The sequence below is a fragment of the Eleutherodactylus coqui genome, chromosome 11 (genome assembly GCF_035609145.1).
Source record: "Eleutherodactylus coqui strain aEleCoq1 chromosome 11, aEleCoq1.hap1, whole genome shotgun sequence".
Lineage (NCBI taxonomy): Eukaryota > Metazoa > Chordata > Amphibia > Anura > Eleutherodactylidae > Eleutherodactylus > Eleutherodactylus coqui.
In genome coordinates, this window is record NC_089847.1 from 6,279,607 (window position 1) to 6,292,850 (window position 13,244).

The 13,244-nt window shown below is 52.2% G+C and overlaps 1 protein-coding gene across 1 annotated transcript; it reads right to left on the reverse strand.

The window, feature by feature from the left end:
- Positions 1-2,539: 2,539 nt before the first annotated feature.
- On the reverse strand, positions 2,540-11,111 carry MATCAP1 (microtubule associated tyrosine carboxypeptidase 1). Its single transcript, XM_066582654.1, has 7 exons — positions 10,998-11,111; positions 7,930-8,486; positions 6,625-6,768; positions 5,179-5,311; positions 4,308-4,613; positions 3,005-3,102; positions 2,540-2,918 (listed from the first exon to the last, which is right to left on the reverse strand). Exons 2-7 carry the CDS (start codon positions 8,422-8,424, stop codon positions 2,727-2,729), a joined length of 1,368 nt encoding a protein of 455 aa, XP_066438751.1. The 5' UTR covers positions 8,425-8,486; positions 10,998-11,111; the 3' UTR covers positions 2,540-2,726.
- Between the last annotated feature and the right edge of the window lie 2,133 nt (positions 11,112-13,244).

Consider the following 13,244-nt stretch of genomic DNA (forward strand, 5'->3'; position numbering starts at 1 on the left):
ATTAAAGGGTGCCTAAACTTTTGTGATAAAAGCAGTACGGTCGCACCCGTGGGTCCTGCCGATCTGTCACATTGAGCGAGTCTGTTGGCCAACGTCAGATTCATGTTTGGCTCTTGGGAGATTTAATATGTGAACCGATTCCGGCGCTCGTGATTGGACGCCCGAGGACGCCGTCTATAAACTGTCAATAAAAGGCACACTTCTGTTGCTTCAGCTTGCAGTGTAAAGAAGGGCGGCTCTCCATGTGTCTAGGGTTATGTATAGAGATGGGTGTAGACAGGCGATTCACACACGGCCTAAACATACACAACGTCTGATTGTCTTATGGCGCAAATGTTGCGGATCGCATCTCTTGCATTACACAAAACGCAGAATTTGCATCCAAAAAGTGCAGATTTTCTTTGTGGCGTCATTTTACCCATCGTCGGAGCAGATGAAGCGACGAGCCTGCGGCTGCCAGTTCTGGCTCAGCGAGACGCCCGTGAGGAATCCATGTTCGCTGTCAAGGGCCCTTCTGCCAACCGGTACGGCCGCCTCCATACTGCCGGCTCATCCTCATCAGATCGCCACATGCCAATATGTGCCGAAACAAACAGTAGGCGGTTTATAGCGGCTGGAGTCTGACCAGGTCTATGGCAGCCCCGTAAGTTAGGCCGGGCCTTCACTTACACTGGGTGTGAGATGTTTGGGTGCAACTCGCACCGGCGGCCTGTCCCTGTGCTGTCTAATACAAGGACGGCAGGGATGTTCAGATGCACTTGTATGTCCCAATTCTCAACCATGATTCGGACAAGAATAGGACATGCGATGGCGTTTCATGCAGACCATCGGCAATGTGCATAGCCCTATAATGGAATACACAGACAGCAGATGGCCCGCATATATGGTCTTTTGAATGTGCACTTAGTTGGAAGCAGTCGGAGCAGAAGCCTGTGCTCCGACCACTGCAAAGTGGCTGGCGCTGGTAACTGCAAGTGCAGCTCTCATCGACACCAACCTGAGCCGTGCCTGCAGTTACAAGCGCCGGCCACTACACAGAGGTCAGAGCCGAGACTTCTGCTCCAATCGCTCTGGAATCAGCCGATCGGTCGGGGCCCCGAATGACAGACCGCAGCCAATCAACTAATGGCCGATCCTGTGGACACATCGGCAATAGTATGTTCCCTGATAAGCCCCTTTAAGCAGTTTAACACAAGCAAGACCGACACGGCTGGAGGCAGGAAAAAAATGATGTCAATGATGCAAATGTGGAGCCGTCCGAGTCAGCGCGCCTGTGCTGCAACCCGGCCTCTTACTGTTGGCGCTGAAGCCTCCTGCACATTCCATGCCCCCCGTGCCAGCCTGGGCATCTGTGGTGCGTTGGTGAAATCGAGATGTATACACCTCGCTGCATGGCGTATGGGTGGAGAAGACGCAGCAAGAGGTGCAGATTTCAGCACGGACTTCAAAACAAAGGGGGCGGCAGCGAGCGGTAGGAGAGGCCGTGTTTAGGGAGGGATACGCCGATTCTTTAACTAAATGTGGTGCATTTACATAATTGGCGCACGGCCTTCAAAAAAAGATTTCCTACAAATGCAAAAAACTTTTTTTCCCCTCTTTTTGTATACAATCCTGCTTGTTACATCGCTTAACCCTACGGCGACCGACTGGAAATGATTTCTCAGATGACAGGTTACCTAGCGAGTCACACTGAGCCGAGTCATCACAGCGGCTCCTTCAGCGATCAGCGCTTCTGCAGCGTCATCCCTCAGAGCAGCACAGGCCGTTATCTCTGCTCACACGCTGGTGCGGGCCGTTATCAGTGTGTGACTAGCACTAGGACCCAGCAGCGCTTGTCAGCTGTAACTAGAATAAATGCACTAGCCCAATCACAAGTAGTATTTATTTCCATGTGGTAATACTAATTGGGGCTCCTGTGGCCCCAATGACATCAGCTACTCCCCACAGCATACTTTCTACTAACATCTGATACATTCCAGCTGGTATTTACCTCCATTCATCCTGCAAACATCTGGCAAGTCATCTCAAAGATGATGGATGCAGTTGCAGGTTCAATCCCCATTTGGTTCAGGTAGCTGGCTCAGAGCTGACTCAGCCTTTCATCCTTCCGCGGTCGGTAAAATGAGTACTGGGGAAGCTTACTGGGGGGGGAAGAAGATGACTGGGGAAGGCAAACCACCCCACAATAACAGTCTGCCAAATAAACGTGACGTCACCCTCGGAGTCAGTCAGGACTCTGTGCTTGCACCAGGGGGCTTTACCTTACCATATTTCCTGACCCAACATTCCTGGAGACCTCACCAGACCTTTGCAGGATGAATGGAGGGAAATACCCCACGAAGTGTATCAGACATTAGTAGAAAGTATGCCACAGAGAGTACCCGATGGCATTAGGGCCAAAGGAGCCCCACGAGGTATTACTGTATGGACATCAATACCACTTGTGATTCTTGCTCTGGCATTGATGAGCAGCAATGGCTCTGGGGCGGCCCGGCTCTGTGATGGTGATGAGTTGTGACAAGGATCAGTCCGGCTGCGGGAAAGAAGAAAACCAAAAAAACTTTACTGTTTCAGATACCGATTCCTTAAGACCCGGCCGATCCCAATGCTACAACACACAAGTATGGACATCCGCCCTCGCCGGCGCTCACCGCGGCCCTCCATGCACTCCACAAGACTAAGAAAAAGTGTACTATAAAAGGTGAGGCTCGTGTGGTATAAAAGGCTCAGTCCCCGGTAATAAATAGCGCGTCGGCGGCGGGGAGAAGGCTCTGCAGCTCCTCGTCGCTCAGCTGGTTCATCTCCATGATGTGATTCAGATGCTGATGATACTTCTCCATGTCCCGCATGAAGTGAGGAAGACGAGTGCTCGCCAGCTCCGCAAATGGACGAAGGCGTTCCACGTCCTCAAAGGCGACCTAGAGAAGTGGCAACGTCAGAGATGCCCACCAGAAACCAATAACTTCCCCTCCCACCAGGTTCTGCCCGTAGAGACGACCATTACCTTTCCCAAAGAAGTCAGCAGGCGGAAGTTAATGTTGCGCCGGTGACGGAGGATGCGTATGATGCCATCCAGGTAGACCTGGTCCTTACTGAAGCAGCCTGCGGGAGATAAAGTAATACTGAGTGTTATACGACGCGGGCAGCCATAGACCTCCCAGGGGCAGGACTGATGTAATGCACGGCCCTGGCAGGCGGGCAACCATAGACCTCCTGCGGCCAGGACCGATGTAATGCATGGCCCTGATAGGCGGGCATCCATAGACCTCCTGCAAGCAGGACAGATGTAAAGCACGGCCCTGGCAATCAGGCAGCTATAGACCTCCCGTGGGTAAAACTGATGTAATGCACGGCCCTGATAGGCGGGCAACCATAGACCTCTTGTGGGCAGGACTGATGTAATGTACGGCCCTGGTAGGCGGGCAATCATAGACCTCCTGCGGGCAGGACTGATGTAATACCAGGCCCTGGTATGCAGGCAGCCATACACCTCCTGCAGGCAGGACTGATGTAATGCACGGTCCTGGCAGGCGGGCAATCATAGACCTCCTGCGGGCAGGACTGATGTAATACCAGGCCCTGATAGGTGGGCAATTTGTTTTTTTTTAAACTTTTATTATTGAGTCTCTCATGAGGACTTGCGGATGCCATCATTTAATCGTTAGGATAGTACACTGCATTAGTAGTATTGCATTCTACTAAGCCTATGACAACAGCCTATAAGTCCGCTGGAGGCGGGGTCTAATACGCTGAGTTACATGGCAGAAAGAGAGACCTTTGTCAAGCCTCCGGCTGCCATAGGAACTCATTGCTATGCTGCAATCGCATTGTGGGTGTGGAGAGGTGACAGGAGGATCCCACTTATCTGCTTACATGCTGCAGTTGGCATTGACTGAGGCATGTAAGGGGTTAAACTACCAGTATCTGAGGTTTCTCTGTTAGTGGCTGTTAGAGCAGGAGCCTGGCTGTCAGTAGTCAGTCATACTAAAGCCTTAAGACGTATGTGCTATTTGAAGCCCATTAGGAAGATCAGTAAACTTTTAAAAAAGTGTATTGCAGTCACTAAGGGGTTAAACACGGAAGTCCACAACTTCACACGGCGCAGCTGCAGTTTTTGATACCCATTTCTTTATAGCCAAGCCAGGCAGTGTGAAGCGGAAGCACCGCTGCTGCCCTGGCGGTGGACGTCAGCCCCGTAGGCCTCCTACCTTAGCGCAAGGCTAAATATGACCTCCTAGGAACTGCCTGGCATACACAAGGCCTGTGCCCGGCTACCATATCCTAAACGAGGATGCCCGGTGACTTGCCTGGTTGTCCCGTGTCCTTCTGCCCCCTCTTGGCTCGCACGCAGTACTCCCACCGCACAGCAGGGTCCTCTACAAACTGCTGCAGCTCACTAAACAAGACGGAGAAGCTGCAGGTGGCGGCGCGGCTGACGGTGTAGTAGAGGAGGGCGGCCCGCCACAGGTACGGGTGTTTCCGGAAGAGCACGCTGTGCAGGCTGGCCAGGCCTTCCTCCGTGGGGTTGACTGCTTTCAATCCAAACTGTTTGCGACTTTCTGAACCGTGCCAGGGCTGCCGAGCGTCATTCACACCTCGCAAGTAATGCGTCCCTGCAGAGATGGAGCAAAAGAGTCCTCAGCGTGTACTGCGGTACATTATAGGCCAAACAAGTAAGGGATGGCTCTCCACCTCCTTCCGATGCCTTGAAAGATCAGCAAGCGGCTGAGAGGTTTACATGACCCACCCTCACCCTTCGCGGTGATAGAGCTCTGCAAGAACGGCACAACCTGTACTGAACAGCCCTGCACAGATTCTGGCATCATCTGGGAGGTGGACGTGGCGATGACAGTAAAGCCTTAGTCCCGAAGTGTCCCTTTGCATTGCACAGTGGCCCCTTAGTCCTTCTGGTTAGTGGGGCCCCCAGATCTGACTTCTAAGGCTTCCCTAGCCAGCGATGTTCAGGATTTGGTCATCAAAGAAAACAGAAAAGTAAACCGGGTCACTGCCCAGCAAAAGCGCCCATGCCAAAGCCACAAGGGTGCAGGTAAAGAGGGGGCTGTAGCCAAGAGGCAACTGCCGAGACCTCCCAGAGTCTAGCGATATTCAGGCTCCTTTATTCAAGAGCAGAGTGACCCCATTTCCACCAGACACTCCGGAGGTCCGGCCAGCACCTACCTATCTCATGTCGGAGCATCCCCTCCAGCCAGTGCTGTCTCGCACCTAGTAAGTTGATGGTTAGAGTAGGCCGGCTGTTCTCATTGGTCATGACTGCCTGAGACAGCAAGTCTTCTGTAAGCTGGACCACCACCTAGACCACCAGAAAAAGGGAGAAAGATGGAAACCCGAAGAGCGGCTCACAAGCCAGGAAGACAGCGTGGAGGAAAGCGGAGAAAAGCAACAGACAGTGCAAGCAGGACAAGACAGAAGAAGAGACTGCAAACCAAGAAATACATGTCCGGGCTGCTCCCGTCACAGACCTCCATCACTCTACGGCTCTCCCCGCCCCAACACATAACCCTCCATCACCCTGCAGCTCTCCTCCCCATGGACCTCACCCTCTCTTCCATCGTTTGCATTCCCCTCCACCCCACAGTTCATGCATCTTCCTTTCTCACTTCACCTCGCCGCCGCCCCGTCCATCCTCCTCCCCTCCTTGCTCTCACCTCGCCGCCGCCCCGTCCATCCTCCTCCCCTCCTTGCTCTCACCTCGCCGCCGCCCCATCCATCCTCCTCCCCTCCTTGCTCTCACCTCGCCGCCGCGCCGTCCATCCTCCTCCCCTCCTTGCTCTCACCTCGCCGCCGCCCCGTCCATCCTCCTCCCCTCCTTGCTCTCACCTCGCCGCCACCCCGTCCATCCTCCTCCCCTCCTTGCTCTCACCTCGCCGCCGCCCCGTCCATCCTCCTCCCCTCCTTGCTCTCACCTCGCCGCCGCCCCGTCCATCCTCCTCCCCTTCTTGCTCTCACCTCGCCACCGCCCCGTCCATCCTCCTCCCCTCCTTGCTCTCACCTCGCCGCCGCCCTGTCCATCCTCCTCCCCTCCTTGCTCTCACCGCCGCCCCGTCCATCCTCCTCCCCTCCTTGCTCTCACCGCCGCCCCGTCCATCCTCCTCCCCTCCTTGCTCTCACCGCCGCCCCGTCCATCCTCCTCCTTGCTCTCCCCACCGCCCCGTCCATCCTCCTCGCTCTCACCGCCGCCCCGTCCATCCTCCTCCTTGCTCTCCCCGCCGCCCCGTCCATCCTCCTCCCCTCCTTGCTCTCACCGCCGCCCCGTCCATCCTCCTCCTTGCTCTCCCCACCGCCCCGTCCATCCTCCTCCTTGCTCTCACCGCCGCCCCGTCCATCCTCCTCCTTGCTCTCACCGCCGCCCCGTCCATCCTCCTCCTTGCTCTCCCCGCCGCCCCGTCCATCCTCCTCCTCCTTGCTCTCACCGCCGCCCCGTCCATCCTCCTCCTCCTTGCTCTCACCGCCGCCCCGTCTATCCTCCTCCCCTCCTTGCTCTCACCTCGCCGCCACCCCGTCCATCCTCCTCCCCTCCTTGCTCTCACCGCCACCCTGTCCATCCTCCTCCCCTCCTCACTCTCACCTCGCCGCCCTGTCAATCCTCCTCCTACTTGCTCTCACCTCGCCGCTGCAGCTTTCTTTTTGCATGTACCGCCGGCAGCACGCCCAGATCTGACACTTGCTGAGCAGACCTCCTCCCGTCAGCGACTCAAAGCTTTCATAACTTCCATATTTCTTCAGGACTGCGTTCAGTATTCTCAGCGCCTGCGGTGAAGATGGACAATGAACTCAACGGCAAATGCAGAGCTAAGATATCGGGCTAATTGGGGGACTTTCCCCTAAACCGAAGCCATTCCGAAAACAAAGAACACACGTGTGTAATAAAACTCCACAGAGACCAACTACCTGCAGTAGAAGAGCCGCTTCACAGGAGCTCACAACACGGCAGTATCATATGTGTGTGCTGCCTGCCTATCTAGGCTCCTGCAGCAGAAGGTTTATGACCAATAAGGATGAGTTATCACTGCTGATCGCCTCCAGCCCTCACAGCAGCTGTAAAGCGAGAGGTTTCTGGCTTAGCACACGACTGGAAAGGAATTGCATATTCCGCGAGCGTCTGATCTGCAGTAATACGCGGATCAAATGAATTGAATGACACAATTCCTCTCACATTAGCGGAACTCTAATCAGTGTGATCTCAGTGCTGATAAAGGGGGTCCCGTGTCCCCCCACACCGTGAGCTCGCTGCACCCCCTGCAGTGAACAGGAGACTGAAGGGAGAGTTGGTCGCGCATGCGCGGTGCTGCTCGATCCATCTTCAGTGAGACTCCTGGAGATGGCGGAGCGCTTGCACCCTCAGCCCCATTGAAATGACTGGAGCAGCACTGACCATGTGTGACCGCCACTTCATTCAATCTCCTCCTAATTGCATGGGGTACAGCGAGCTAACAGTGAGGAGGAACGGAAGGGGGATGGGACACACATGAGGCCTCCGTTCTTGAAGGGGATCTCAGTGGCGAGACCCCACCAACCAAACTTTTATCACCTGTACTGTGGAGAGGTGATAAAACTTGACTTTGGTACAACCCTTTTAAAACGGTCTTCGCGCCTGAGATGTATATTAATGTTGGGCGGCCTCACTTACGGATCGTCCAATCAGCACTCTGCAGACGAGTTGTCCGTAAGTGAGGCCATCATAGTTTATGGGAGTTGTGGAAACTGACAAGTTTTGGAAATGGATAGAACCGCGTTCACCTGAAGCCGTCTCTCCAACTAGAGGCATTCAAGTGCCGAACAGAGAGGAGGCCCCAAATATGGGGGTGCCAGAGAAGGCTGGAGATCATGCACCCCATTAGCATCTCTACTTCTTGGCTCTAATATTACATCCCTGGTAAGGCGGGTGTGCCGGTCCGCTGTGCTACCCACCTGCGCCAGGAACTGGTTGGATGCTTGGCTGTACTTCTCCACCACGCCGGCAGACATGGGCTCCTGATACTGGAACTGCGGGTTGTAGCTGTAGTCGGAGAGGAAGAACTTGTCGCGTTCCTGCTCCACGTTGGTGGGTCGTAGAGCGACGAGGAGGCAGGAGGTCCTCTTGACGGTTCTGTTGTCAGCCGCGGCTTTACTGATGGAGGGCAGAGAGCCAGCGGGGCGCATTCTCCCCCGGGCGCCGCCGCCGCTGCTGTTGTTGAGGGTGCAGGAGCTCTCGCTGCGGCGCATCCAGCCACAAGAGTACATCGCCGATCCCGAGAGCCGCCGCTGGGCCGTCGGAGCGGACGAGAGGCTCCTGCCGGGACCGGGCGCAGGGCGGACATGGAAGCCGTTCATCTGCGAGGACTTCTTCTTGGACCGTTCCTCGCTCTTCTTGGGAGGGGTAGAAGACATCGTGTTATAGGCCTGGTGAGCGGCGTCCACCACCATCCTCCCTGTCAGAGGGACCACAAGGCGAAGACCGGAGAGGAGAACCTGCGCCGGCGGACGACCTGCGGGGAGAGACGTTCATGAAGAGGCCGCAGATCAGTGGCTCATCAGCCAAGACGATGTCCGACACCTACAGGATCCACCAAGACCCCAACGGTGGAAACATCTCAGTCTGAGGATAAGGACCTTGTGTGCACGTCACATGACCACCCCCATGTGATAATATCCAGTATATATACACACACATCACATGACCACCCCCATGTGATAATATCCAGTATATATACACACATCACATGACCACCCCCATGTGATAATATCCAGTATATATACACACACACATCACATGACCACCCCCATGTGATAATATCCAGTATATATACACACACACATCACATGACCACCCCCATGTGATAATATCCAGTATATATACACACACACATCACATGACCACCCCCATGTGATAATATCCAGTATATATACACACACACATCACATGACCACCCCCATGTGATAATATCCAGTATATATACACACACACACATCACATGACCACCCCCATGTGATAATATCCAGTATATATACACACACATCACATGATCACCCCATGTGATAATATCCAGTATATATACACACACATCACATGATCACTCCATGTGATAATATCCAGTATATATACACACACATCACATGATCACCCCCATGTGATAATATCCAGTATATATACACACACACATCACATGACCACCCCCATGTGATAATATCCAGTATATATACACACACACATCACATGACCACCCCCATGTGATAATATCCAGTATATATACACACACACACATCACATGACCACCCCCATGTGATAATATCCAGTATATATACACACACATCACATGATCACCCCATGTGATAATATCCAGTATATATACACACACATCACATGATCACTCCATGTGATAATATCCAGTATATATACACACACATCACATGATCACCCCCATGTGATAATATCCAGTATATATACACACACACATCACATGACCACCCCCATGTGATAATATCCAGTATATATACACACACATCACATGACCACCCCCATGTGATAATATCCAGTATATATACACACACACACACATCACATGACCACCCCCATGTGATAATATCCAGTATATATACACACACACACACACACACACACATCACATGACCACCCCCATGTGATAATATCCAGTATATATACACACACACACACATCACATGACCACCCCCATGTGATAATATCCAGTATATATACACACACATATCACATGACCACCCCCATGTGATAATATCCAGTATATATACACACACACATCACATGACCACCCCCATGTGATAATATCCAGTATATATACACACACACATCACATGATCACCCCCATGTGATAATATCCAGTATATATATACACACACACATCACATGATCACCCCCATGTGATAATATCCAGTATATATACACACACACACACACATCACATGATCACCCCCATGTGATAATATCCAGTATATATACACACACACACATCACATGACCACCCCCATGTGATAATATCCAGTATATATACACACACACACATCACATGACCACCCCCATGTGATAATATCCAGTATATATACACACACATATCACATGACCACCCCCATGTGATAATATCCAGTATATATACACACACACATCACATGACCACCCCCATGTGATAATATCCAGTATATATACACACACACATCACATGATCACCCCCATGTGATAATATCCAGTATATATATACACACACACATCACATGATCACCCCCATGTGATAATATCCAGTATATATACACACACACACACACATCACATGATCACCCCCATGTGATAATATCCAGTATATATACACACACACACATCACATGATCACCCCCATGTGATAATATCCAGTATATATATACACACACACATCACATGATCACCCCCATGTGATAATATCCAGGATATATACACACACACACACACATCACATGACCACCCCCATGTGATAATATCCAGTATATATACACACACACATCACATGACCACCCCCATGTGATAATATCCAGTATATATACACACACACACACGACCACTCCCATATGATAACCCCCCTATAATTATATATACACACACACACGTCATATGACCACCCCATATAACAACCTCTATATTATATACACACACACACCTGCCCCATATGACGACTCCTATATATACACACATCACATGACTGTGCCATAAAATAATGCACCCCTGTATACACGTCACATGACCACTCCCATATAGCCCCTATATATGTCACATGACCATCAACATATAACAACCCCTATATATATATACATACACAAAACTGTTCCATGTGAAAATGATCCCCTATAGAGACACAGATATATCACATGACCACCCCATATTATAATGACCCCTATATGCAAGTCACATGACTGTCCCATGCACTAATGACCCTTATATATACACACACGTGTCACATGACAACCCCGTACAATAACGTCCCCCATAAGGTAATCACCTCTAACATCATATCTCCCGGTACCGGTTACTCCGGTGTCTGTATTCAGGACAATGGCCGGTGCGGGAGACACGTGACACCAGTTACTTCCCGTTGTCAGTAGTGGTGGGCGGGGCTTCTGGGCTGAAGGGAGGAGCAGGGCGTGACGTCATTAGGTGGGGGGGGAGAGGCTGTAGCGCATGCGCAGTACAGGGCGACGCTGGTCGCGTTCAGGTTTTGGACGGCGGCAGCACGTGGTCACCCGGCGGGGAGTCCGGTCAGTTCACGAGCGGCTGCTGGCCGCCACCCGCCATGATTATGTCCTCTAGGGACCTTTCACACAGGATGGAGCGGGACGCACCGCAGAGGGGACTCCACGCCAAAATGCACAGCGACCTGCAAATGTCCATGCGGAATTAAAAACGGTGTAAAACCTGCAAACCGCATCAATATCTGCAGCGAGACGTACGTGGAATTCAGCGGCCGCGGATTGGTCTGCCTCCGGGCCGTCGTTCCGTCCTGTCTGAAGCGCCTGCCGCAGCGGACTGCAAAAACTGTCCCACCCCCCTCCTGCGCGTTTTGGTGTATTATATGGCACTTTTTCTGCCGCAGGTCTTGTTCATTTGCGCCAATTGCAATGGCTGACTAGTCCGACACGTGTTCTTTTTTTCCAGCAGACTCACGCAGTGTCCCACGCCTCCCGCGGCGTATTCTGCGCACATTTGCGAGCTCCCAATTGATTTTATAGGGACCTTTGGTGCAGAAAATACACACGCAGAATACACGCATGTGACCGAAGCCATTGCAATCAGTGGGCTGTATGGACTGCGATTGGGCGCAAATCCGTCCGTGTGAAGGAGCCCCTGGGACTGCGGCTGCGTTGTGGTTCGCGGCTCATGTCCGCGGGGGTTCTTTGATCCATGCACACCGGCGGTGGACACTGCATGTCGATACGCATAAGAAATAAATCGCGGCGTGCTCTGTGTCTCTACGTACCGCGAGTCCTATATGAGTGGCTGAGCGCTGCCTCTGATTGGTTACAGCGCTCAGCCAATCACAGGCAGCGCTTTCAGAAGGTGGGGGGGTCATTTCCCAGCCAGCATAGAAGCTGAAGAAGAGTGGAGAGACCTGTGAGAAGACGCCCCGGAGAGGACCGCACTACTAAGGGGTTGAATTATTTGTTTCCCTACAGTTAGGGATTATTTTCAGGTAGGGCTTATATTTCAAGTGGACTCCTCGCCACAGGGAGTCCGCTACAGTGGCAGAGGATCGCAATCTTCAATGGGGCCAGCGCTGCTGCCGGCCCCACTGGAAACAATGGGCGGGATCGCAAAAACAAAGGACATGCTGCAATTTTGTCTAAACATCGCCCATGTGGATGGAACCATTGAAAGCCATTGGCTTCGTAATTTTGCGATTTCTCGCAGCGCTGTGAAATCGTGTGAAGGCGCCCTTATGCTGTTAGGGCTCATGCCCACAGCAGTGACGGGCTCCGCAAGTATAATACTGCAGAAGAGTCCGTCGTGGCGCGCCCCCCTCCCTCAGGCCCTATAGTTACCTCCTGGATCCGCTGTGCGAGTCCCGCCTGACGCGCATATGCAGTATGCGCGAGCATGGCCAGACAGTTGTGTCATATGACGCAACCGGCGGTGGGTAGGGAATTATAGTGTGACAGCCGGCTTCCATTGACTCCAATGGAAGCCGGCCGCTCGTATTCCCGCGGCAAAAAGAACATGCTGCGGGTTATTAACCGCTGCGGAATGCCGCAGAGTGATCATTCAGCTTTTAGGCTCAATAGAACCTAATAGCTGAGGCAGAAATCCGTCCGTGGGCATTAGCCCTTTATGGGAGGGATAAGCTGGGCGCTCTGATATCAATTGTTCAATATTTGGCTTCACATTAGTGAGGTTTAGTCGCATGTCTCCACCTCCAGTGTTTTGTAATCAATTTCATTTTTTCGTAAGAAGATTGGCGACCGCGCTAAACCCCCTTTCCATGAAGTAGGAAGATGGAAAGGCTATCAAAACCCTTCTTGCGTTAGTCCATAATGCAGGATAAGTGAGCGGTTCGCGCACTACAGAGCAGATGAGTAGAGGTCGCGCAAAACCTCTTGGACTCTGGTGGATCACATGAAAACGATGAGCAGTAGAAACTTTATAGGTAAATTAGCGGCTGCGCAGGTCTGTTGTGTCCATCGCCGGAGCCAAGAAGTTTTGCGTGAACTAGACATAAACATAGGAATGACTTACCGCTCTGATATTTCATAAA

What these genes read in the sequence shown, in the direction of transcription:
- MATCAP1 (XM_066582654.1), bottom strand. Translation starts at nt 8,424, where the DNA reads ATGGTGGTGGACGCCGCTCACCAGGCCTATAACACGATGTCTTCTACC. An exon ending in GATGCTCCGACATGAGATAG is followed by an intron (nt 4,614 to 5,178) that starts GTAGGTGCTGGC and finishes CCATCTCTGCAG; the next exon opens with GGACGCATTACTTGCGAGGT. An exon ending in TGCTGACTTCTTTGGGAAAG is followed by an intron (nt 2,919 to 3,004) that starts GTAATGGTCGTC and finishes CCACTTCTCTAG; the next exon opens with GTCGCCTTTGAGGACGTGGA.